The sequence below is a fragment of the Pungitius pungitius genome, chromosome 20 (genome assembly GCF_949316345.1).
Source record: "Pungitius pungitius chromosome 20, fPunPun2.1, whole genome shotgun sequence".
Classification (NCBI taxonomy): Eukaryota; Metazoa; Chordata; class Actinopteri; order Perciformes; family Gasterosteidae; genus Pungitius; species Pungitius pungitius.
The window spans coordinates 15,124,484-15,148,594 of record NC_084919.1 but is presented as its reverse complement, the minus strand read 5'-3'; the positions used below and the strand labels follow the sequence as shown (position 1 = coordinate 15,148,594).

The window sequence follows — 24,111 nt, the reverse complement described above, 5'->3', positions numbered from 1 at the left end:
ACGTCAAGAATAGTTTCTCATGAATTGTTTAGGGAACAAATTGTTTATACATAAGCTTAATTTATCAATTAAGTTGAGTGAAGAAAATGGTATTTTGAATCTCTTGTTTTGCTTCACAAATATACAGAGGTTCAAAGAACATGTTGATGATGAAGCCAGGCAGCTGAGGAAATCATTAAACCTGTTGAGCGACTGTGTCCCTTATTCAATTTCAGGAAAGGAGCTGCGTATCGTGTTCCGCATTCCAGCACCTGCCTGTTGCAGCTTCCACACTACTCTGCTGGCTTCTGGAATGACACTTGTTTTCTGAACGCAGGACTGAATACATACAAACAAGCACCAGAGAGGACGGTAAGGAGCTACGTTTGCTTTTCTGCAGAAAACCTGTTAGGACTTTATCGAATCAGCTTTTTAAAGTGCTTGTGGTTGTGTCGCTCTAAAAATGTGTATCTGCTGGGAGTCCCCAAGGATTCCTGTGCTAACGAGTGGGATTAACTGGAGCCGTCTATGGTTTCTGTATGTATTTAACACCCCCGCCATGCACAGGCCAGCTGTCCGTTGGTATTACAGTCATTGAGGATCGTTTCTCTACACAGAGATCAAATGTCTTCTGTGAAAATGTTTAGTTAACGTCAGATACTTATAATTAAAAAATTATAGGAAAAGGTGAAAAATTGGAATTGTCTGCTTTCTATTGAGTTAAGCATCCAGCATCTATCATAGAGTGAGGAAGTGATTCTGGACAGAGTCCTGGGTTGCAAGCTTTTTATCCCTGAAAACATCGGCAGCAAGACGCACCAAAGGTCAACGTTTATATTAAAACTAGTGCATCTTTTACTGCATTTTGTTTTTTCAGATCAGAAGCCTGCCAAAAGGATACCATGCTTTATGGTCAATTTGATTCTAATATATTCTATTAAAGATCATCATGCCGTGTTGAAGAAGACCTGAAAATAGACTAATAGAATAAACCCATGTTGATTGAGCTTTCAATAACTATTTACTTTTAAACCATATTAACCATTTAAACCATAACATTCAACGTTTTCCAGTTTGGGAATTGACGGATGTTAAATGCAGGATTTCTTGAGATTGATGACTTTTGTGAGACTTTTAATTCCCATAGTTTTGAAGTACGTGAATTCAACAGCTCCTTTGTTAAATGCAGTATTCAGAGCCACAATTGTCAGCGTTTGGGTCTGCTTCCTGTCTTATTTTGTAGTTTTCATGTCTCTTGTGTTCCTGGGTACCTTCACTTCCTGCCTTGTCCTGTCTTTCCCTGTGATGTCGGCTGTGTCAATGATCGTTTCCACCTGTGTTCAATCACCAACACCTACCTTGTGTATTTAAGCCCTGGCCCTTTCTCAATACCTAAAACGGCGAGAACGGACTTGCGTTCCCGCGAGAATAGACTCGGGAGACAGACTCGGGAGTCCTGACCATAGACATGTATAGACATGTATTTCTATACATGTCTATGCTCCTGACTCGCAGGTTCCGGAGAACGGTCATTTCCGCTTTTGGAACAGCAGCTGACTTGATGACGTCACCACGTCAGCTGGTCTTGCTAATACGTTTTAATTTAGTTTTTGACTTAAATATTTTACTATTAACAAGCTGTTGTCTCATTTTTATTTAAAATTAGTAATGATATATATAATATTGAGCACCATATATATAATCAGTCATAAAATAATTAGCTTTATCATTTTAGGAGGAGGAGGTTGGATACAGTAACAAAAAATAAACTGTTATACTAAAATATTTGAATGCACACACACTCTGTTACATACTGCCTGTGCCTGGCCATGCAACAGAGAGGGAAGACCACGCGGATGAGTTGATTGAAAGAAAATACAGTTTATTAATGACAACAAATGAGCAACGTAAAGTAAATAAAGTCAGTATAAGTGTTAGTCAGGAGAACTGAAAGCATATGAAATCAGGGTATATGAAAAGTCATGTAAAAGGAAACAAAATCAGCAAAACCGTGCGGGAGAGATGGAGAAGCGTTTCTTTGAAGCTGAAGTTCTGCTGCCGATTTAGAGTCTTGAGGACGGTCCCCTCATGTCCTTTAATTAAAACATTGTTAGTTTTAAAGCACAATGATGGACAATAAACAAGCTGCACTCTACGGATACAGACAAGACGTTAAAGTTACATTTAAACATGAAGTTATGAATCTAAACTCTGTCCTCAAACAGACGTAACCGGTGAACAACATCAGTCTCTGACACCACATTAAAACGTATGAAGACTCGTTATAGTACAGTTAAATCTTATGTATAACCGCTACGGAGACGTGAAAACCGGCGGAGCATTTCACAGAAGACTCGCCGAAAACAGGCTGCTCTCTGGGGGCTGAGATGAGCTGACCGCCCCGTGCTGGAGGGTCTGACGGTCCGTTAACTACACCTCACATCTCCATCCACGGAGCAGATTGTAACAACAAAAGTTGCTTAAACAACTAACTTCAGTCATAAAATTACATTACGTTACTTAAATAAAGTAGTATTTATAAACTTCGACATAAAGTTGTGTTTATTTCCCTCTGTCTTTGTTGCCTGTTGCTGAGGTGAAATGCATTCTGGGATATTTGGCTCTCACAAGAACAGATGGGCCTTCTCCGATGCATGCCCGGTAAAATGGGCGGGGCGAGCCACATCCGGGTATTAGGACCGTTCTCGGCCAGATGCGGACTTTAGAATTGGAACAGTACTCGGGCTGCGACTGATGACGTTTCACGAGTCCACAAGAACAAAAGTCCACACAAGAACGCATATTGAGAAAGGGCCCTTGTCTCATGTCACGTCATTGTTTCCTGTCTCCTGTTTCCTGTTTCCTGTTACCGGTTCAGGTTGGTGCATGTCGGTGCCTTGTTTTTGAGAAATATTAAAGAGCACTTGGTTTTGTTGATAACTCTGCATTTGAGTCCTCCCCGTCTGCCTTCGACCTGCACCCTTCTCGTGACAAAAATACGTTCCCTTGCACTGATAATGACTTTCCCTGCTGTCCAAACTTTGTGTCTTTGTTCCCTGTCAATTGCAGAACTATGGACCATCTTTCATCTTTCCATTAAAGTGGCAATCGTATTGTGGGCTTTAGTAGCTGGCTGATTTTTCTAAATACCACTGGTGTCAGTATTGCACAGCCATTCCATTTTTCATATCCTGCTAAAGCAACAAAGAAAGCTGAAAAGATATGATGGGATTCTTAGAAGTATCATCAATGCAATCATCTTTCTCAGTACCAAAATAATTAATCTTTTGATCTTGTTTCATCTAGCCCCACTAGATCTTATTGAGCCACGGCCAACATGTGAAAGATTTTCTGTTGAGCGCAGTTTAAAAGAATTTAAAAGAAGACAAGTCATTCAAGGTAGGTTTGTGTTGTGTGCTTATTGTCTCCAGGAAAATAAATATGTGAGATATTGAGTTAAACTTTTTATGGTACAAATAGGTTTCAGCGTGAGTCACTCCTTCCTGGTTTCACCCAAGATAAATTATTCCTTTCAGCCATTTTACATTAAATTATGTTTTTCTTTCACTTTACTTAAAGCAAACAATGAACACTTACAGTGTCCTATGATTAGATTATTATGAAAAAAGGATCAAGTATAACTTTTGTATTGATGATACACTGATTTTTGCAGAAAAAGTATATTTTTATGTTTTAACATTTTTATTATTCATTCATTCATTCATCATCACAAGTCATTGTAAAATCTTTTTGTATTTAGCTGTATTAGTGTAGCAACTACACTAATAATAATAATAATACATTTTATTTATAACGCAGTCTTCATCAACAGATCTCAGAATGCGACGGAGATGGCAAAACACTACACTGTGTTATTGTAATAATAACAAGCAGATTATAAAGAATTGTATATATCTGTATGATGCCTTATAGAAATGGGCAGTCAGGAAGGACAGGAAGCTCAATGAAACTTACTGTTTTTATTTTCTGTTCTTTCCAACTTGTCTTTAAAGGAATGGCAATACCTAGTCAGGGCTTGTTCACCATTGCCCTTTTGCTGACAAATATTATTTTGGAAACAAGATACTTCTCAGGTTTCATCTTACAGGTAGGTCCACTGCTGAAGGGAAAATATGGCAACAGAGGTTTTGATTAATAACACAAAGCAACTCTGTGACCGTGTGCTCTGTGCTCCCAGGTGCACTGTGAGGAAGAACACTTTGTATCTCCCGTGAGGGAGAAAAGGAGCGGTAAGTCCTGTTAAAGAATAGGATTTCTATATTGGGAAATACGCTTATTTGCTTTATAACTCAAAGTCGCAACATATGACGACACAGCCATGAGATCGCTTTTAACAGTTAGGGGAAAAACAGCTGACCTGACGTGTCTTTTTTGTTGCTGTTGTGATGACATTTCAAGGAAGTCACGTTGCTCAGCCTTACAAACAAAGTTCTCTTTTTTCTTTATTTTTTTTCATCTTGGTTTTATTGACTTAACAAACCGTGTCTATATAATTCAACTCAGCAAATTAATAAGCTGACGGGCTGCACAGTGGTGTGGTGGTCAGCATTGTCGCCTCGCAGCAGGAAGGTTCTGGGTCACTTCTGCAAAGTTAGCAATATTGCCATTTTATTCGTCTTTTTTCAATATTTGAACTGTTGTTAAATCAGATACAAGCCGGTCAACACTCTTTTGAGACTTGATCCTATTTCACATTGACCTCCCACATAAATTACTGTGTACATTTTGAGAAAATTGAAGGTAAATTCATTGCCATTGTATTCGTCTTTTTTCAGCTTATGAGAAAAGTAAAGGTGAAATCAGTAAGAATGACATGTTATTCATAATTTCCCTTCACTCTATGCCCATGTATATTTCCATAAACCTTTACTGTACTGTTTGAAATAAGAGAAAGTCAGCGCAGTTGGTCCTTTGTCCCCTTCAGTGCAGACCACAGGATGTACGATCCAGGGGCCCCTATGAGGCCAATATTCCTCCTCGTTTGGATGTAGCTGCCGGTGGACTTTTGTTTTTGCACTGACCGCGTTATGCGTGTTCCGGTTACGAAAGGTGTTGCTCCAGTGGGAGTCCATGGATGGGAACCTCCTCTACCGCTCCACCAGTTCTGGGGCTGCACCTTATTTGACTTTGACCTCAGATCAGACAAGCTAACCCTCTGAATTGAAGCATCTTACTAAGTGCAGGAAAGGAAACTAACAAGGTTACCCGCAGTAGCGGCAAGTGAGGAGGAAAGAGCCTAGTGCCGAAATGCGGTTCCACGTGGGACCGCTCATCCTGCACATCCGATCGAGGCAGAGCCCATAGACAGCAGGAGGCCGTAACAACCGTCGGGTTGTTTGGACAACAATCCCTAAGTGGGTGGTAAACTCCATCATAGGCTAAATACTAGCACGAGACTGATAGTGACCAAGTACCGTAACCCTCAATGGCAGACTCTAACCTTTAGGCAACACAATACTTTTTTTGACCCTACACTGACCTACCCTTTAGTTATTTTTTAATTAAAAACAATGTATATAACGTCAGCAGACATGTCTGTGTCCAATCAAATGAGGGCCCAAAGTGGGTGAAACCTTTTCTCTTCGGGTGAAGCATTCGTTTATGGCTCCCAAGCTGCATGGGACAATGCCACAAATCGGTGAGACAAAAGTACCTTTTTAACTTGTTTATGAAATATCTCTATTTAAAAACAATGTTTTTGTGTGCATGAGTATGTAAATAAGTCTTATTTTTTAAAGTTTTAAATACTTAATTTATTATTTCTTTACTAAAAATGTTTCTTTTGGTTACACCGTGCAGGTCATTGACCATAGTCAATATTTTTGTTGCACCAACTACTGATATTGAATGGAAATAGAAACAGGAACATTTATTGGGCAAAAGGTTTAAAAATCAAGCTGTTAGGGCTGATTCATCTGACAGTGAGGACAGTGACAACGAGGACAGTGAGCTTGAAAGGAGTCAGAAAGATTGGATCCCTGCAACAGGTTTGCCAGACAGTTAGGAGATCAGGGGTCAGTCAGTAGAAAAATGTGTGTCACTCATTCATTTTGAATATGACATTCATATTTGTACTTTCTTTGGATAACGCATGTCTGATGAAAGCGACAATGAGTCTGTGGATCAAGATGAGGATTAAGACATAAACACCCCACAATACATTCTGTGCTTGCGCTGGCATAACTTTTCTAATGATATCATGTCCCTCCTTCAGTATTAAGACATTTTTCAGGTTTTTGTAGGCCAGTCGAATATACAGTATATGCGCAGTGTTACAAATTATTCAGGTCAGGAAAGTGCCTCGTCCTCTAGGGAATGCACTTCATCCTATACAACACATTACTACCACCTGCAGGCATATGTCAGGCCGTCAGGTTCAGCAAGTCGTTTGCGCCAGTTCCCGCTGAATGTTCGGAGCCCATTAGCAAAATCAACCTCAGATCATTTGACCAACACAATAGCAAAATGTTCCAACACGTTGGAATTCTAATGGTCAAGCGCGTGAGCGGAAATAAAAAGGCCGTCATCGCCATACTTGCCAATTCAAAAGAATTGCCGCTTGACTTCAAGGTGTAACTTTTATTATCCAGTGGAAATCGGGAGAAATTCAGGAGAAAGGTCGGTCCGGGAGAATTTCGGGAGGGGCTTTGAAATTCGGGAGTCTCCCGGAAATATCGGGAGGGTTGACATGTCTGGTCATCGCAGCCCTGGACCATCAGGAGCACAAACTCGTTTTGCCGACCGCAGCAGAGTGGAATAAACTGCAGAGGCTCGAGACCCTTCTAGAGCCATGCAGGGAAATCAGTCTAACTTATCAAATAACATTGCTTTGATTATTTTTTGGAATGAATTAAACCAAGTCAAATATCAATAACATGTATTTATGTAAAAAATAATAATCATGATAATAATAATAATAATAATGATAATTATGTATCTGTCCTGTTATTTATCTTTGGTATGCATTTCAGAAAGAACAAATGGTTAGGATTAAGGTGTAATTGCAAATAGTGATTAATCCTGATTAATCCACTGAAAATTCTGATTAATTTGATTAAAATGTTTAATCATTTGACAGCCCTACTTTGTATATATACTTTATATATGCCCTGAGGCAACAAACCAAAATCAAGTTAGGGGGTGGGGGCATACATCTTATGGTTGATAAAATCTCCCCCAAAATGGAATGAAATGTTTTACCCCCAAAATAAAGTCATGCCAATGAAGGAAAATTAAAAAGAACTACGAAGAGAGAGTTCAACAGGGCGTAAAACCGTTGAGAGGTCAAAAGGCACTGCGGCCCTGCACCGCCACCGGCTCTTGGCCGACCCTGCCCCCGGTGCAACTGTTCTCCGGGGCAGACAGTCCACAGAGCGACCCAACCTCGTTACATCGCCAGGGCGTTGATTAACCAACTGCAGTCGAAGGAGTTTAGCGCGCGAGTCAGAGGGTGCAACCAAAGCCTGTAGTTCAATAAAAGTGAACTGACGCGTGCCGGCTGAGGTGCGATCCCAGCCCTTTGGGATCGGGCCCACCATTGGCTTGTGCTATAGGACCACGGAAGATGGTGAACTATGCCTGGGCAGGCCGAAGCCATGACCGTAGCAGTCCTGATGTGCAAATTGGTCGTCAGATCTAAGTATAGTGGTGATAGACTAATCAAACTATCTAACAAGTGGCCCCCTCCAAAGTTTCCCTCAGGAACGTTGGCGCTCAGCATCTTGCAGTTTTATCTGGTTAAATCAATGAATGGTTTTGGGGCCGAAACAAGCTTCTATTCGATTCTAACTTTAAATGTGCAAGACACCCGACTAACTGGCTTGGAGCCGGTTGTAGAATGCGAGCCACCTGGTGGGCCACTTTTGATGAGCAGGACTTGCACTGCAAGATGGATGAAACGTCTGATACCAATTGGAATCCGCTAAAGAGTGAGATTGGGATTGACTCCAGCACCCCTGCCACCCTCTATGGATAAGGTGTATAGAAATGGGATGTAATGAATTAGTCAGCTTTGTTTTGTGGAAAACCAACACATCTATTTCCCCCAAAAATGGAGCTATCGACTGAATTTCTTGTACATCATGCATGCATGGCCGTGAACGTTTTTGATATCTCGATTAAATAATTGCAGTTCATACGGACCAATGGGATTACCTTATTGATGTTGTTGTGACGGCCCCTGATGTACAAACATTCCAGCTGCTTCGATCCCTCGTGAATACTACCACTTTCCCCAAAGTACTTGATAACAGCACAGAGATCTCTGAGATTTACATCACAACAGGTGAGTAGCTTAAGCATCAAGCTCCGCAACCAGTCAAAGATAAACATCCTACCAAACTTAATCGTATACTTACTACATCTGCTCTTCCAACAGTGTGCTTCCCAAGTGAAGCTGGATTCCAGTGCAGATGTGAGGATAATTTTGCTTGGCCGTACAGCAGTTGTGTCAAGTATGGAGCCTGTGATAAATTATCCGGAGGTATCTGTAAATGCATCGAGCGCATTCCGGACAATGGCCAGTCCTGCCAGCCTATATCAGGTAATCAAGTCGTGAATGGTAATTGGGAATGTCCTTGACAAAGAATGTGCATACAGTAGTCAAAATTGATTGGTCTAGTTTTTTTCCAATCACCAATTTATCCTGCTTCTATTTAATCTTTACGAATGAATACAACAATATTTTATGGAACCAGATCATTGTATAACAGAAGGCTGTCTGTGGTCCTTAAACGGATCAAAGACATGTTTTCTTAGCGTATTTTCTTTTCGTGGTTGTAAATTTAACATTTAGCAGGACACTCTTTCTGGACTTTAAATGAATGTATAGTCTTTCAGTCTTTGCTACTTTACTCCTCAGTCTCACTTTTCTCTTTCAGCTCTGTTTCCACACGCAGCAGGCATTCAACACATATCTAATAAACTCAGTGTAAACTACTGTATTTGCTGAATTTTAGACAGACCTTTTATGCCAATTTGTGATGCACTTTAAAAGATCTCACCTCTATGTACTGCACAATGCGTGTTTCTACAATTTAACAATAGCCAAATGGATATTTGTTTTTGGAATGAACAATGAGACCCTTAACGTGCTTCTTCTACAGTGCTGTTAACTCCGGTTGAGTACACAGTGGACGTGGAGCTGAAAGTTTTCGACATTCAGATAGTGGACCAGCTGAGGATCCTTCTGGAGCACAGCCCGGCAGTTCTGAGCTTGGGTCCCAATGTCAACGTCACACACATTAACATCACCACAGGTGAGAATGGAGCTTCCTCTTCTTCACCAATAACAACACCAATCAAGGCAGATTTTTGTAATTAGTGTGTGGTAACGTGTGCCGTGTACCTTTCGCAACGGGTGACAGGGTGTTTGATTCCATTTGAGATTTATTCCTCTGATAGCTCTTTTCATTATTGGTCATTGATAATATTGTAGTGTCTTCCAGGAACGCCCTTAGCTCTCCTTTGTATCAATGTAGTAATATCCCACTTTAGATATGTGTCACGGGAGAACAAGAATTAGAACCCAAAAGCAAACACATGAGAAGCATGTACTTTAGCTCTAGTGAAATATTTCTAACCTGAGACAGAACAAAATATCAGCACCATGCAGGGGTGAAAGTAGATTTTATTTCTTGATGGTACTATGATACAGGTTTAATGCGCGTGTGCGAAAATTTCACTTTGTTTATTTATTTACTGTATTATAGTCTACTTATCAAGCATTCACTAGGACTTCTTATCCCTCTAGTATCACTCTTTAACTCACCTGTATCTGTATAAAAAACAAGATAGTGGTAAGTGACAACTGATGACTGCCGACCGACGAGGTATTGTATTTTGGCAGCAGCACAGATCATGAGAGGGGCCCCTTGAGGGGGGATCCCAATAACAGTGTCATTGCACTTTACTGCATTGACTCACACAGAGAGGCGCTCACATAGTTTGTCGTTGCATTTTATTCTTAACCAGTCGTTGTCTTGGGGCCCCAAGCCAGCTCGGCGCCCCAAGCAATTGCATATTTTGCTTGCCTTATAGCGACGGGACTGTGCGTGTGTCGTACGGTGTACCGGGAAGAAATTTCTTACCGGTACAGAGTACCGGCCAGTACCGGCTTACTTTCACCACTGGCACCATGTGAAATCAAAAGTCACTGTGGAATGATGGAAACGTTTTAATTTTAAATATTTTAAGTTAACTTTGATTACAAAAAATAGTAAAGAATTTTGGTAGCATATTCTATTTAATTCTTGTTTTGTTGTTCTTTTGAATTACGTAGGTTGAACCTGAGAGTGTGTTTTCCACATATTGAGACTGCAGATTAGCAGGAAGCGTATCACATTGTATCAATACTACATTAAAGAGTTTATTAAACGTGGAAAAAGAGTCTTATCTCCTTTTTGGAGCAAACACACAACTAAAAGTTACACAATGTCAATCTGCAGTCCGCAGAGACCAAACATAGAGTAGATGGCCTATGAATGATAAATACAAAAGGTCACTTCATGTTCCTTGTAGTTCTCAACCAAATGAAATGATGCAGTTTGACACTTTTACTTACCTTTCTCTTTTGTTCTTACCTGGGTTTCTTTAGTGTGTTACCTAAATGGTACAAACTTCCAGTGCAGGTGTGAGGAACAGTATGTTTGGTCATATGACAACTGTATCATATACGGAGCCTGTGACGAGATCATTAGAGAGACATGCGGTTGCATCAACAGTATTCCTACTGACGGGCAGTACTGCCAGCCACAGATGGGTAAGTATAAAGCTTAATTTAAAGCTTTTTATAATGTGTGTATATGTAGTTGTAACACTGTGGGTGCTAGGGGCTCCGGAAGGATGCAGGCGAGATGACTGCGGGTTAAATATTGTTTTATTGGTAGTTCTTTCCGTTAATTTAACACTTGTGGCGTTCTCCTCATTTGCCGCCTCACTGGGTTAAATATGGACAAAAGACACACAATCGTTATTTCCCTAGCTGAGGCTCATTGCCTCCACCTGGCCCCATTACCAGAGCCACTCCCCCTGCAGCCAAGCCAAAACCACGCCCGCCACCACATACTCTCACCACCCGACTTAGGCTGGGCAGCCATCCGTCCTAGCCTACCCCCCCCCCCCCCCCCCCCTCCTCCCTCAAGAGGGCGGGAGAGGAAGTATGCCACAACCATCTGCGCCCCGTCCTATGGACCACCTTGAAGTTAAAAGGCTGTAAAGCCAGATACCACCGAGTGATCCGGGCGTTAGTATCCTTCATGTGGTGGAGCCATTGGAGCGGGGCGTGGTCCGAACAGAGGGTGAATGAGCGTCCCAGGAGGTAGTAGCGCAGGGAGCCCACCGGATGGCCAGGCACTCCTTCTCCACCACGCTGTACCTGGCCTCCCTCTCTGACAGCTTCCGGCTGATGTATAACACAGGGTGGTCGACACCCTTCACCTCCTGGGACAAAACGGCCCCCAGCCCCCTGTCTAAAGCGTTCGTCTGCAGAGTAAAGGGGAGAGAAAAGTTAGGGGTGTGAAGGAGAGGTTCCCCACAGAGAGTCTGTTTTACCTTCTCAAACGCCCACTGGCACTGCTCCAACCAGGGGCGGTTCTGCATTGAATGGCAACCAAAAGTTCACAAAATTCTGCAGTTATATATATATTTTTTATTTTAACATAAGTGAGAGAATTACATTACATTAGAAAAACACACTTAACAGAATCACTGTAGGTCAATTTGACCCCAAACATAATATAGTAGGGTTAAATAAACATGCCCTTACGCTAAATGTCTTTCATTACATGCTATATTAATCTAACTTTTAGGGGAGGAAACATTAGCTACTCGGTTACAGCCTTGAATTCTATGCATGGCACACTTTCTGACTGTTAAACTATACTTTGTCACAAAATATAGTTGTAGCAAATAGCAAATGTCCGTCTTTGAAACTACCTACAGATTTGAAAATTCCGTTAAACCAAATGATGGAAATAAATAATAACTGAACTTGTAATAGTTTAACTGGAAAGCACATATTATAGTGAAATTACAAACCTTGTGTTTGTTGAGTTAAAACCGAATTATTGTTGTATAAGGATTAAGCAACATAGCAAAAAGGCTAACAGACAAAAGAGTTACCCCACCAATTAATTTTAGCCCTTCATTCATGACACATGTCACATCACCATACAGCTCGTTTCTCCTCCTCTTCTTTTATTTTCTTTCTATAGTGGGAACCTGATGGCTTTAACCTTTTTCTGTCCATCTCTGTTTTTATTTGCCACTGACTCGACAAGCCAACACTGTCAGTCACGACCAGAAGTCAAGACTAAACCAATTAACCTTGGTGACAGGTCCACAAAGCCGGCGATGAACCGGTTGTAGGCAGCCGCCTATGCGGCGTACGGACGCAACACCCGGTCCATGAGCCGCTGGAACGTGGCCAAGGCACCGAATAAGCCAAAGGGAAGCATGCTAAATTGGTACAATTCACACGGAGTGGACAAAGCCATTTTCTCCTTGGAGTCTGATGACAGAGAAATCTGTCAGTAGCCCTTAGTCAAATCCAGGGTCGTAAAGAAACGTGCAATCTCCGGTCCAGGAGTTTGTCGACCCGGCGCGTTGGGTAGGCATCAAATCGTGACCAGAACTGTACAGACTCATCTTTCATGTGTAGCTTTTCTCCTGGTGTGAATTGTCGCAACCTGGCTCCTCTGTCATACACCCGTTGTTTCCGTTCCTAGGCCCGGAGCAAATTCTCACATGACATCCATCCCAGTATGTGGAGCTTCTCTGGCAGGTCCAGGTCGTACTGGATCTCGTTCTTGCAGGGGCTCGAACCTTCCTCCCAGTTTTCTTTAATAAGGTCAAGCACCACCCTCGGCGTCATGCCAAACAAAAGTTCAAAGGGAGAAAATCCCATGGAGGCCTGGGGGACTCCCGGACTGAAAACAACAGAAGATCAAGCCAGTTATCCCAATTACGTTCATCTTCGCTAATAAATTTACGGATCATGGACTTCAGTGTCTTATTCATACGTTCCACCTGCCCATCGGTCTGGGGGTGGTACACACTAGTACAAATGGACTTAATGCCCAGTAATGCGTAAAGTTCTCTCAGTGTGCGCAACATGAACGAGGTGCCCTGGTCCGTCAGAATCTCTTTTGGGATTCCGACCCGGGAGATGACCTGAAACAGAGCCTGCGCAATACTTTGCCAAGATATTGAGCAATGACCCTGCCTCCGGATATCAGGTTGCGTAATCCATGAGGACTAACTCAAAGCGATATCCGCGTGCGCTCCAGTGAAATGGCCCGATGAGGTCCATTCTGATTCGTTCAAACGAAACCTCCACCATGGGAGAGGATGCAATGGTGCCCTTGGGATGGCCGGGTGGTTTTAATAACTGACACTCGCACGCCAGCGGCGCGTGTCCCCTCGGATGCCTAGCCAATAAAATCTGGTCATTATCCGGTCTAGTGTTTTCCCGTACACCATATGACCCGCCGTCGGGTTATAGTGAGCCGCCTGGAAAATCATTTCCGGGTGGCTTTTCAGTACCAGCAACTGGGTGTTTTCCTTTCCCATCCGAGTGTCACGACTCACTCAATATAGTCTATCCCTGATCAATGTGTGGATATGACTGCGCTGCGTCAGGGCGCACCAGTTGACCATCAATTCTTATCACTTGGTCGGAAGCTGAGTGTAGAGTTTCGTCCCGAGACTGCTCGAGTAGAAAATCTTCCATGAAAGGAAATTTGGGAACTCGGGAGTCTCCACGGGAGGCTCCGCCAGTGCCCCCTCCCCATCTGCAGCTTAAACAGAGAAGTATCGTCATGTAATTGATTTCAACAATGTAACTGTATTATGAATACCATCAATTTAAATTGTAATGGAATACAGTTACTCAAGATTTGTATTCTAAATATGTAACGCCGGTACATGTATTACGTTACTCCGCAACGCTGTGTATATGTTCTTTCACATATCAGCTGAATCTTGATGCTTTTTACGCATTAATGCTATACTTATATATATTGGCTTAATGTTAGACTGTGCATATGGAGAAATCTTGAGCATCAAAACAGACTAAAGGCTCATAATAATCCTGACAATCACAGCACGTAGCGGAAATAATGCAACATAATGCTTTTCTGTGTCTCTGCAGCTCCTCCAGTTGTCTATGAATACCTGATTTCTATTGAGCTGAATGCCACAGATGTTGCTGTCATAGACCTACTGAGGAGCATCAGTTACCCGATCAGCATCACCAACACCATTCTAGTCTCTGACTTAAATATCTCTACAGGTGAGAATAAGGCTTTTTGAAGTGCTATGTGTTAACGTTTCAAAGGATTTTTGCAAACATGACATAAATAACCCTAATGGTACGTTCACACCGAGCGCGACGTGAATGTGCCGCGTCGCCTCAAACAAGAACTGCGTCTGGATGAGTTCGGTACTTGGCCAGCACCAGCGGTACTTGGTGCTGGCCGTCAGCCCGTTTGATAGCTCGTTGGCTCGGATCGGGAACTGGACTTCACCGCCTTCATGGCATTTTTCCGTTTCGCATTTGCTAAATTTGGGCGTTTTGGCAACTTCGGTGCAAACTCAACACGAGAAACGTGGTACCCAATCGCAGATTTGTGTTGCTGCAGCGTCATCGCGCTTGTGCATAGACTTTGTATGTAATCCTGTCGCGACGCGTTTGGTGTGAACGTACCATAACATGTCTTTTTCCACCAGCTTGTGATGTACGTAAATATGTTACAACACACTGAATACAATGTTTAATGTTTTACTCAACATATATGATGGTTCCCAGTTTGCTATCCCAGCAGCACAGGTTATCAGTGCAAATGTGAGGACCAGTATCGTTGGTCATGTGACCAGTGCTTCATTTATGGACCCTGTGACAACATCACCGAAGACACGTGTGGATGCATCAGTGACATTACTCCTGATGGACAACACTGCCAGTCTGCTGATCAGCACAGTAAGCTCTAACATCTGGTTTTGCAAAGAAACTAAGCAAGTTGAATTATGGCGTAACTGTTCTCTTCTTGCCCATGGGCTGATAAAAAGGTAGAGGCTGTTAATAATTTGTTCCTATTTGTGAAACTGCTGCGCTTATATATTAGTCGTTATTCCGCTTAACCTTGTCTCACTATTTCCTCTGACAGACTTTACCTCATGTCCTCCAACAACAGCCTCTCCATCAACTACAAGTGAGACTGAGAACTCAGCAGAAACCCTTATAATCACAGCATGTAGCAGAAATAATGCAACATAATGCTTTTCTGTGTCTCTGCAGCTCCTCCAGTTGTCTATGAATACCTGATATCTATTGAGCTGAATGCCACAGATGTTGCTGTCATAGACCTACTGGGGAGTATCAGTTACCCGATCAGCATCACCAACACCATTCTAGTCTCTGACTTAAATATCTCTACAGGTGAGAATAAGGCTTTTTGAAGTGCTATGTGTTAACGTTTCAAAGGATTTTTGCAAACATGACATAAATAACCCTAATGGTACGTTCACACCGAGCGCGACGTGAATGTGCCGCGTCGCCTCAAACAAGAACTGCGTCTGGATGAGTTCGGTACTTGGCCAGCACCAGCGGTACTTGGTGCTGGCCGTCAGCCCGTTTGATAGCTCGTTGGCTCGGATTGGGAACTGGACTTCACCGCCTTCATGGCATTTTTCCGTTTCGCATTTGCTAAATTTGGGCGTTTTGGCAACTTCGGTGCAAACTCAACACGAGAAACGTGGTACCCAATCGCAGATTTGTGTTGCTGCAGCGTCATCGCGCTTGTGCATAGACTTTGTATGTAATCCTGTCGCGACGCGTTTGGTGTGAACGTACCATAACATGTCTTTTTCCACCAGCTTGTGATGTACGTAAATATGTTACAACACACTGAATACAATGTTTAATGTTTTACTCAACATATATGATGGTTCCCAGTTTGCTATCCCAGCAGCACAGGTTATCAGTGCAAATGTGAGGACCAGTATCGTTGGTCATGTGACCAGTGCTTCATTTATGGACCCTGTGACAACATCACCGAAGACACGTGTGGATGCATCAGTGACATTCCTCCTGATGGACAACACTGCCAGTCTGCTGATCAGCACAGTAAGCTCTAACATCTGGTTTTGCAAAGAAACTAAGCAAGTTGAATTATGGCGTAACTGTTCTCTTCTTGCCCATGGGCTGATAAAAAGGTAGAGGCTGTTAATAATTTGTTCCTATTTGTGAAACTGCTGCGCTTATATATTAGTCGTTATTCCGCTTAACCTTGTCTCACTATTTCCTCTGACAGACTTTACCTCATGTCCTCCAACAACAGCCTCTCCATCAACTACAAGTGAGACTGAGAACTCAGCAGAAACCCTTATAATCACAGCATGTAGCAGAAATAATGCAACATAATGCTTTTCTGTGTCTCTGCAGCTCCTCCAGTTGTCTATGAATACCTGATATCTATTGAGCTGAATGCCACAGATGTTGCTGTCATAGACCTACTGGGGAGTATCAGTTACCCGATCAGCATCACCAACACCATTCTAGTCTCTGACTTAAATATCTCTACAGGTGAAAATAAGGCTTTTTGAAGTGCTATGTGTTAACGTTTCAAAGGATTTTTGCAAACATGACATAAATAACCCTAATGGTACATTCACACCGAGCGCGACGTGAATGTGCCGCGTCGCCTCAAACAAGAACTGCGTCTTGATGAGTTCCACTTCCAGCGGTACTTGGTGCTGGCCGTCAGCCCGTTTGATAGCTCGTTGGCTCGGATCGGGAACTGGACTTCACCGCCTTCACGGCATACTTCCGTTTCGCATTTGCTAAATTTGGGCGTTTTGGCAACTTCGGCGCAAACTCAACGCGAGAAACGTGGTTTGCACGTCATCGCGCTTGTGCATAGACTTTGTATGTAATCCTGTCGCGACGCGTTTGGTGTGAACGTACCATAACATGTCCTTTTCCACCAGCTTGTGATGTACTTAAATATGTTACAACACATTGAATACAAGGTTTGATGTTTTACTCAACATATATGATGGTTCCCAGTTTGCTATCCCAGCAGCACAGGTTATCAGTGCAAATGTGAGGACCAGTATCGTTGGTCATGTGACCAGTGCTTCATTTATGGACCTTGTGACAACATCACAGAAGACACGTGTGGATGCATCAGTGACATTCCTCCTGATGGACAACACTGCCAGTCTGCTGATCAGCACCGTAAGCTCTTCACCATCAAACATCTGGTTTTGCCAATTGTCAATAATTAGAATTGTCTTTTAAATTAAAGATGTGTCCCTTTTTCAAGTGTAATATCAAAGTGTGGTGATGTAGTACATTCAAACAAACTGTGCAACTTATAAAATATAGTAGTAACTACCTTGGACATGTCTACATTTTTATCTACTCAGAACGATCTTCTGTTTCTTTTTCTGCTTACAGACTTTAGAGCGTGTCCTAATACAACAACAACTCCGAAACCAACAAGTAAGACTCGAAGATATTATAGAAGTGTTTACAAATAGGATTTAGGTCACAGTAAACAGACTTTTTCCCGATTCATCAACTATTATTATAGATCATTGGGTGAACACTGTTTTACAATCTTACTATTTGTAAACCATGTGACCGTATTATTCCTGTGTTTTCTACTTTTCTGACATTGTTTTTCATTCAAGCTTATAAAATCATCTTTCAGATTCAACAACAGCCGTCTCTACAACACATACAACAAATGCAATAATAAGTAAATAGATGGTTCCTATACAAACTATCATTATCACCAGTAGGTATTTAGAAATAACCAATAGGATAACCGCTCCTTCTTTGGCATTTGCTGAAATACTTTTGTAATATATTTCACTTTGGAGGATTTCAGTTTAATATTCAGGCTTATAAAATCATCTTTCAGATTCAACAACAGCCGTCTCTACAACACATACAACAAATGCAACGAGTAAGTGTCAGAAAAAAAATTGTTAGAAGTATAGAAATAACAAATCCGGCCTTGAGAAATTGTAATTATATGTAAAAACAGTGTTTTACGATGTTTTGTTTTGCAGATATAACTACAATAGAACCTACACCAACAACTTTTGTTACCAGTAGGTATTTAGAAATAACCAATAGGATAACCGCTCCTTGGTTGGCATTTGATGAAATACTTTTGTAATATATTTCACTTTGGAGGATTTCAGTTTAATAGTCAGGCTTATAAAATCATCTTTCAGATTCAACAACAGCCGTCTCTACAACACATACAACAAATGCAACGAGTAAGTGTCTGAAAAAAAATAGTTAGAAGCATAGAAATAACAAATCCAGCCTTGAGAAATTGTAATTATATGTAAAAACAGTGTTTTACGATGTTTTGTTTTACAGATTTAACTACAATAGAACCTACACCAACAACTTTTGTTACCAGTAGGTATTTAGACATAACCAATAGGATAACAGCTCCTTGGTTGGCATTTGTTGAAATACTTTTGTAATATATTTCACTTTGGAGGATTTCAGTTTAATATTCAAGCTTATAAAATCATCTTTCAGATTCAACAACAGCCGTCTCTACAACACATACAACAAATGCAACAAGTAAGTGTCTGAAAAAAAATAGTTAGAAGCATAGAAAAAACAAATCCAGCCTTGAGAAATTGTAATTATATGTAAAAACAGTGTTTTACGATGTTTTGTTTTGCAGATATAACTACAATAGAACCTACACCAACAACTTTTGTTACCAGTAGGTATTTAGACATAACCAATAGGATAACCGCTCCTTGGTTGGCATTTGATGAAATACTTTTGTAATATACTTCACTTTGGAGGATTTCAGTTTAATAGTCAGGCTTATAAAATCATCTTTCAGATTCAACAACAGCCGTCTCTACAACACATACAACAAATGCAACGAGTAAGTGTCTGAAAAAAAATAGTTAGAAGCATAGAAATAACAAATCCAGCCTTGAGAAATTGTAATTATATGTAAAAACAGTGTTTTACGATGTTTTGTTTTACAGATTTAACTACAATAGAACCTACACCAACAACTTTTGTTACCAGTAGGTATTTAGACATAACCAATAGGATAACAGCTCCTTGGTTGGCATTTGTTGAAATACTTTTGTAATATATTTCACTTTGGAGGATTTCAGTTTAATATTCAAGCTTATAAAATCATCTTTCAGATTCAACAACAGCCGTCTCTACAACACATACAACAAATGCAACAAGTAAGTGTCTGAAAAAAAATAGTTAGAAGCATAGAAAAAACAAATCCAGCCTTGAGAAATTGTAATTATATGTAAAAACAGTGTTTTACGATGTTTTGTTTTGCAGATATAACTACAATAGAACCTACACCAACAACTTTTGTTACCAGTAGGTATTTAGAAATAACCAATAGGATAACAGCTCCTTGGTTGGCATTTGATGAAATACTTTTGTAATATATTTCACTTTGGAGGATTTCAGTTTAATATTCAAGCTTATGAAATCATCTTTCAGATTCAACAACAGCCGTCTCTACAACACATACAACAAATGCAACGAGTAAGTGTCTGAAAAAAAATAGTTAGAAGCATAGAAATGACAAATCCAGCCTTGAGAAATTGTAATTATATGTAAAAACAGTGTTTTACGATGTTTTGTTTTGCAGATATAACTACAATAGAACCTACACCAACAACTTTTGTTACCAGTAGGTATTTAGACATAACCAATAGGATAACCGCTCCTTGGTTGGCATTTGTTGAAATACTTTTGTAATATATTTCACTTTGGAGGATTTCAGTTTAATATTCAAGCTTATAAAATCATCTTTCAGATTCAACAGCCGTCAACACAACACATACAACAAATGCAACGAGTAAGTGTTTGAAAAATATTTCTTCAGCAAAAAAATATCAAATCCAGCTTTAAAAAATGGTAATAATAAGTAAATAGATGGTTCCTATACAAACTATCATTATCACCAGTAGGTATTTAGAAATAACCAATAGGATAACCGCTCCTTGGTTGGCATTTGCTGAAATACTTTTGTAATATATTTCACTTTGGAGGATTTCAGTTTAATATTCAGGCTTATAAAATCATCTTTCAGATTCAACAACAGCCGTCTCTACAACACATACAACAAATGCAACGAGTAAGTGTCAGAAAAAAAATTGTTAGAAGTATAGAAATAACAAATCCGGCCTTGAGAAATTGTAATTATATGTAAAAACAGTGTTTTACGATGTTTTGTTTTGCAGATATAACTACAATAGAACCTACACCAACAACTTTTGTTACCAGTAGGTATTTAGAAATAACCAATAGGATAACCGCTCCTTGGTTGGCATTTGATGAAGTACTTTTGTAATATATTTCACTTTGGAGGATTTCAGTTTAATAGTCAAGCTTATAAAATTATCTTTCAGATTTAACAACAGCCGTCTCTACAACACATACAACAAATGCAACGAGTAAGTGTCTGAAAAAAATAGTTAGAAGCATAGAAATAACAAATCCAGCCTTGAGAAATTGTAATTATATGTAAAAACAGTGTTTTACGATGTTTTGTTTTACAGATTTAACTACAATAGAACCTACACCAACAACTTTTGTTACCAGTAGGTATTTAGAAATAACCAATAGGATAACCGCTCCTTGGTTGGCATTTGATGAAGTACTTTTGTAATATATTTCACTTTGGAGGATTTCAGTTTAATAGTCAAGCTTATAAAATTATCTTTCAGATTTAACAACAGCCGTCTCTACAACACATACAACAAATGCAACGAGTAAGTGTCTGAAAAAAATAGTTAGAAGCATAGAAATAACAAATCCAGCCTTGAGAAATTGTAATTATATGTAAAAACAGTGTTTTACGATGTTTTGTTTTACAGATTTAACTACAATAGAACCTACACCAACAACTTTTGTTACCAGTAGGTATTTAGACATAACCAATAGGACAACCGCTCCTTGGTTGGCATTTGCTGAAATACTTTTGTAAAATATTTTAACATTTCTGAGGTTGCAGTTTTATTTTCACACTTATGAAATCCTCTTTTTAGATTCAACAACAGCCGTCAACACAACACCTACAACAAATGCAATGGGTAAGTGTTGAACATTTTTAGTTACAGTTAAATAACAAATCCAGCTTTGAGTACTTGTAATTGTATGTAAAAAGACAGTTCCTATACAAACACACTTTGTTACCAGTGGGTTTTTAGAAATAACTAATAGGATAACTGCTTCATGGTTGGCAGTTACTGAAATGCTTTTGTAATATCCAAGGTTTAAGTTGAATAATCAACCTCATGAAATCATCTCTAGAAAATCAGAATCAAAAGCCATTTACCTCGACATATGTTACACATAGTTGAATTTGACTTGCATTTGTGCAGTATAAGAATTAAAATAATTAAAAAAATCAAATAAGAATAAGTAAAATAATATTAGAAATGTAAATGTGTATATGACACAATAATGGTTAGACCTTTTTAGCTTTAAAGCAGCGGTTCCCAAACTTTTTTTCCTGCGCAACCCCTTCCATGTCCCAAACGGGTTGGCGCACCCCCAATTCACACTTTAAACAAAACGCAACAAAACTTTGTTTTATCGTTATATAAAGACTCACGTTTAAACATGCGCAAATAACCATAACACGCATGACAAAACCAACATCAACACAAGCTCATTAACAAAAAGCACGGTTAGTGCAAAAGTCGCTCAGCCTAGAGAGAGAGAGAGAGAGAGAGAGAGAGAGAAAGAGAGAGAGAGATTTTTTTGATTTTTTAAAAAACCTTTATTTTTTCGTAAAGCAATATCAATGTTTACACAATCTAACAGGTATATAATTTATTTAATATAATCAATCAAAAAATCAGTCTCTTTTCCAATGGGCCGCCCCGCCGAGACTGACGCCTCACTCGGTCCCGGTTGTGCTCCCCCCTTCTCGGTTGAGCTTGAGGAGGAACTTCCTCAGCCTGTAGACCTCCTGCTGGGTGAAGTCTCCAGCTCCCTTCTTCATGCTGCCGTGTCGGGCAGAGCGAGCGAACTTCTCCACGTCAGAGAAGTACTCCTCCAGCTTCACTCCCCTCTCGTTCTTGGTGAGATGCAGGAACTCCTTCACCTGCCCCACCCCGTACCTCCTGGAGACCGTCCCACCAGAGGAGACGCTGATGGCAGAGCCCCACCTCGAAGAGGAGTCGGACTATTCACTCCTACACTCACCCCCTCACCCACCTGACCGACCGGCTGGGCCACGCTCACCCCCTCACCCACCTGACCGACCGGCTGGGCCACGCTCACCCCCTCACCCACCTGACCGACCGGCTGGGCCACGCTCACCCCCTCACCCACCTGACCGACCGGCTGGGCCACGCTCACCCCCTCACCCACCTGACCGACCGGCTGGGCCACGCTCACCCCCTCACCCACCTGACCGACCGGCTGGGCCACGCTCACCCCCTCACCCACCTGACCGACCGGCCGGGCCTCACCCACCCCCTCACCCACCTGAACGACCGGCCGGGCCTCACCCATCATCCGTGCAGCGGACTTCACGCTACCGTGACCGACCAGCCCCCCCACGGCCAAGCCACAGTCCTCCACGGAACACGCGAAGCACGGCGCGAGCTTCAAGCCGTGCTTCCGCGTTAGCCCCGCGAGGTCCATCTGTGCGTGCTGCACGCCGATCGGCCACAAGCACGCACAAATTAGGACAGACAGAAACCAAATTCACACAACCACACATTCACACTAAAAGATCCGAAATTAAACGAAATTACAGCTATCACAATCAAACAATTCACCTCACGCCACGCTCCGTTCACTCCGCACTCCTTCCACTCAGAGAGAGAGAGAGAGAGAGAGAGAGAGAGGTGTTATTGGACACAGGAATCATGTCCAAATTTTTTGCCTCTTTCTCTCCAATCATACACTCCACCATTTCTTTCGCCGCAGGCAAACACACGTCTTCGGCAATTGTGTGCGGCAGCCGCTTTCTCCCTACTGTGTAACTTAGCGGATATGAAGCACGTAATGGGTCTTTTGTAGACCCAATACATGAATTAAACTGCAACGGCTTTTCTGCAACTCCTCCTATACCCACTACCACCACTACTCCACCAGCGGTTTCTACCACCATCTCCACAAGTACCTCGCCTACACCCACTACCACCACTACTCCACCAGCGGTTTCTACCACCATCTCCACAAGTACCTCGCCTACACCCACTACCACCACTACTGCACCAGCGGTTTCTACCACCATCTCCACAAGTACCTCGCCTACACCCACTACCACCACTACTCCACCAGTAGTTTCTACCACCATCTCCACAAGTACCTCGGCTACACCCACTACCACCACGGCGGCTCCAACCACTACGTCCAGCAACACTATTATAGGTATTGGTACAGGTATTGTTTCAATGCAGTAAAAAATTCTGCTATGGATCCATTTATAATCACCAAATATGACTTGTATAATTAATTACATTGCTTGGATCAGGTGCCTAAACACCACTATTCCAATGTCATATTTGATAGTCACCTCTACTAAGGGCAAAATGATGAAATTTAAACATGGTATTATCACTTATTGGACCAAGGAAGAGAAAAAAACATATCCAATTCTGTCCTGCTGAGGTGCAGATAATTCAATCGGGCACTTAAATAATGATATGCCTGTCTGCCAAAGTGCATCCATTCAAGTGAAACCCTAATGAGTGGCTTAATATAAAATGTATATTCACGCAACTTTGGAGGTGACTATGAAGGAAACTATTTTGCCACATTGACGCCACATACCCCAAGAATATCCTATTTTGCCAAGTGTGATTGATGTACAACCCGTCCTGAATTTCAGGGCATGTTAAGCACCTGACATTTTTTCCTCTCATAGGAAAAAGCAAAGCAATCCGTACTCAGGCAATTCATATATCTAAAATAAAAAAATGCAATGTTTGTCATTAAGTACTGTTCAAGCATTGCATATATTTAGCAGTTTAAACTAGAAAGCTCGGTATTTGCCACAGTTTGTGTGCCATTTTTAACATGTCAATATTTCAACTTGTGTGTACTAAGTGTACTAAATTGTG

The 24,111-nt window shown here is 41.2% G+C and overlaps 1 protein-coding gene across 1 annotated transcript; it reads left to right on the top strand.

Moving 5' to 3' along the window:
• Nucleotides 1-284: 284 nt before the first annotated feature.
• On the top strand, nucleotides 285-23,573 carry LOC119194854 (uncharacterized). The gene is made up of 20 exons (XM_062559807.1): nucleotides 285-351; nucleotides 3,286-3,378; nucleotides 3,993-4,087; nucleotides 4,178-4,229; nucleotides 8,132-8,284; nucleotides 8,378-8,542; nucleotides 9,105-9,257; nucleotides 10,595-10,759; nucleotides 14,150-14,290; nucleotides 14,807-14,977; nucleotides 15,165-15,209; nucleotides 15,296-15,436; nucleotides 15,953-16,123; nucleotides 16,311-16,355; nucleotides 16,442-16,582; nucleotides 17,066-17,236; nucleotides 17,459-17,503; nucleotides 22,973-23,024; nucleotides 23,141-23,431; nucleotides 23,561-23,573. The coding sequence occupies exons 3-20, from the start codon at nucleotides 3,995-3,997 to the stop codon at nucleotides 23,571-23,573; spliced, it is 2,208 nt and encodes a 735-aa protein (XP_062415791.1). The 5' UTR covers nucleotides 285-351; nucleotides 3,286-3,378; nucleotides 3,993-3,994.
• The last annotated feature ends 538 nt before the right edge of the window (nucleotides 23,574-24,111 follow it).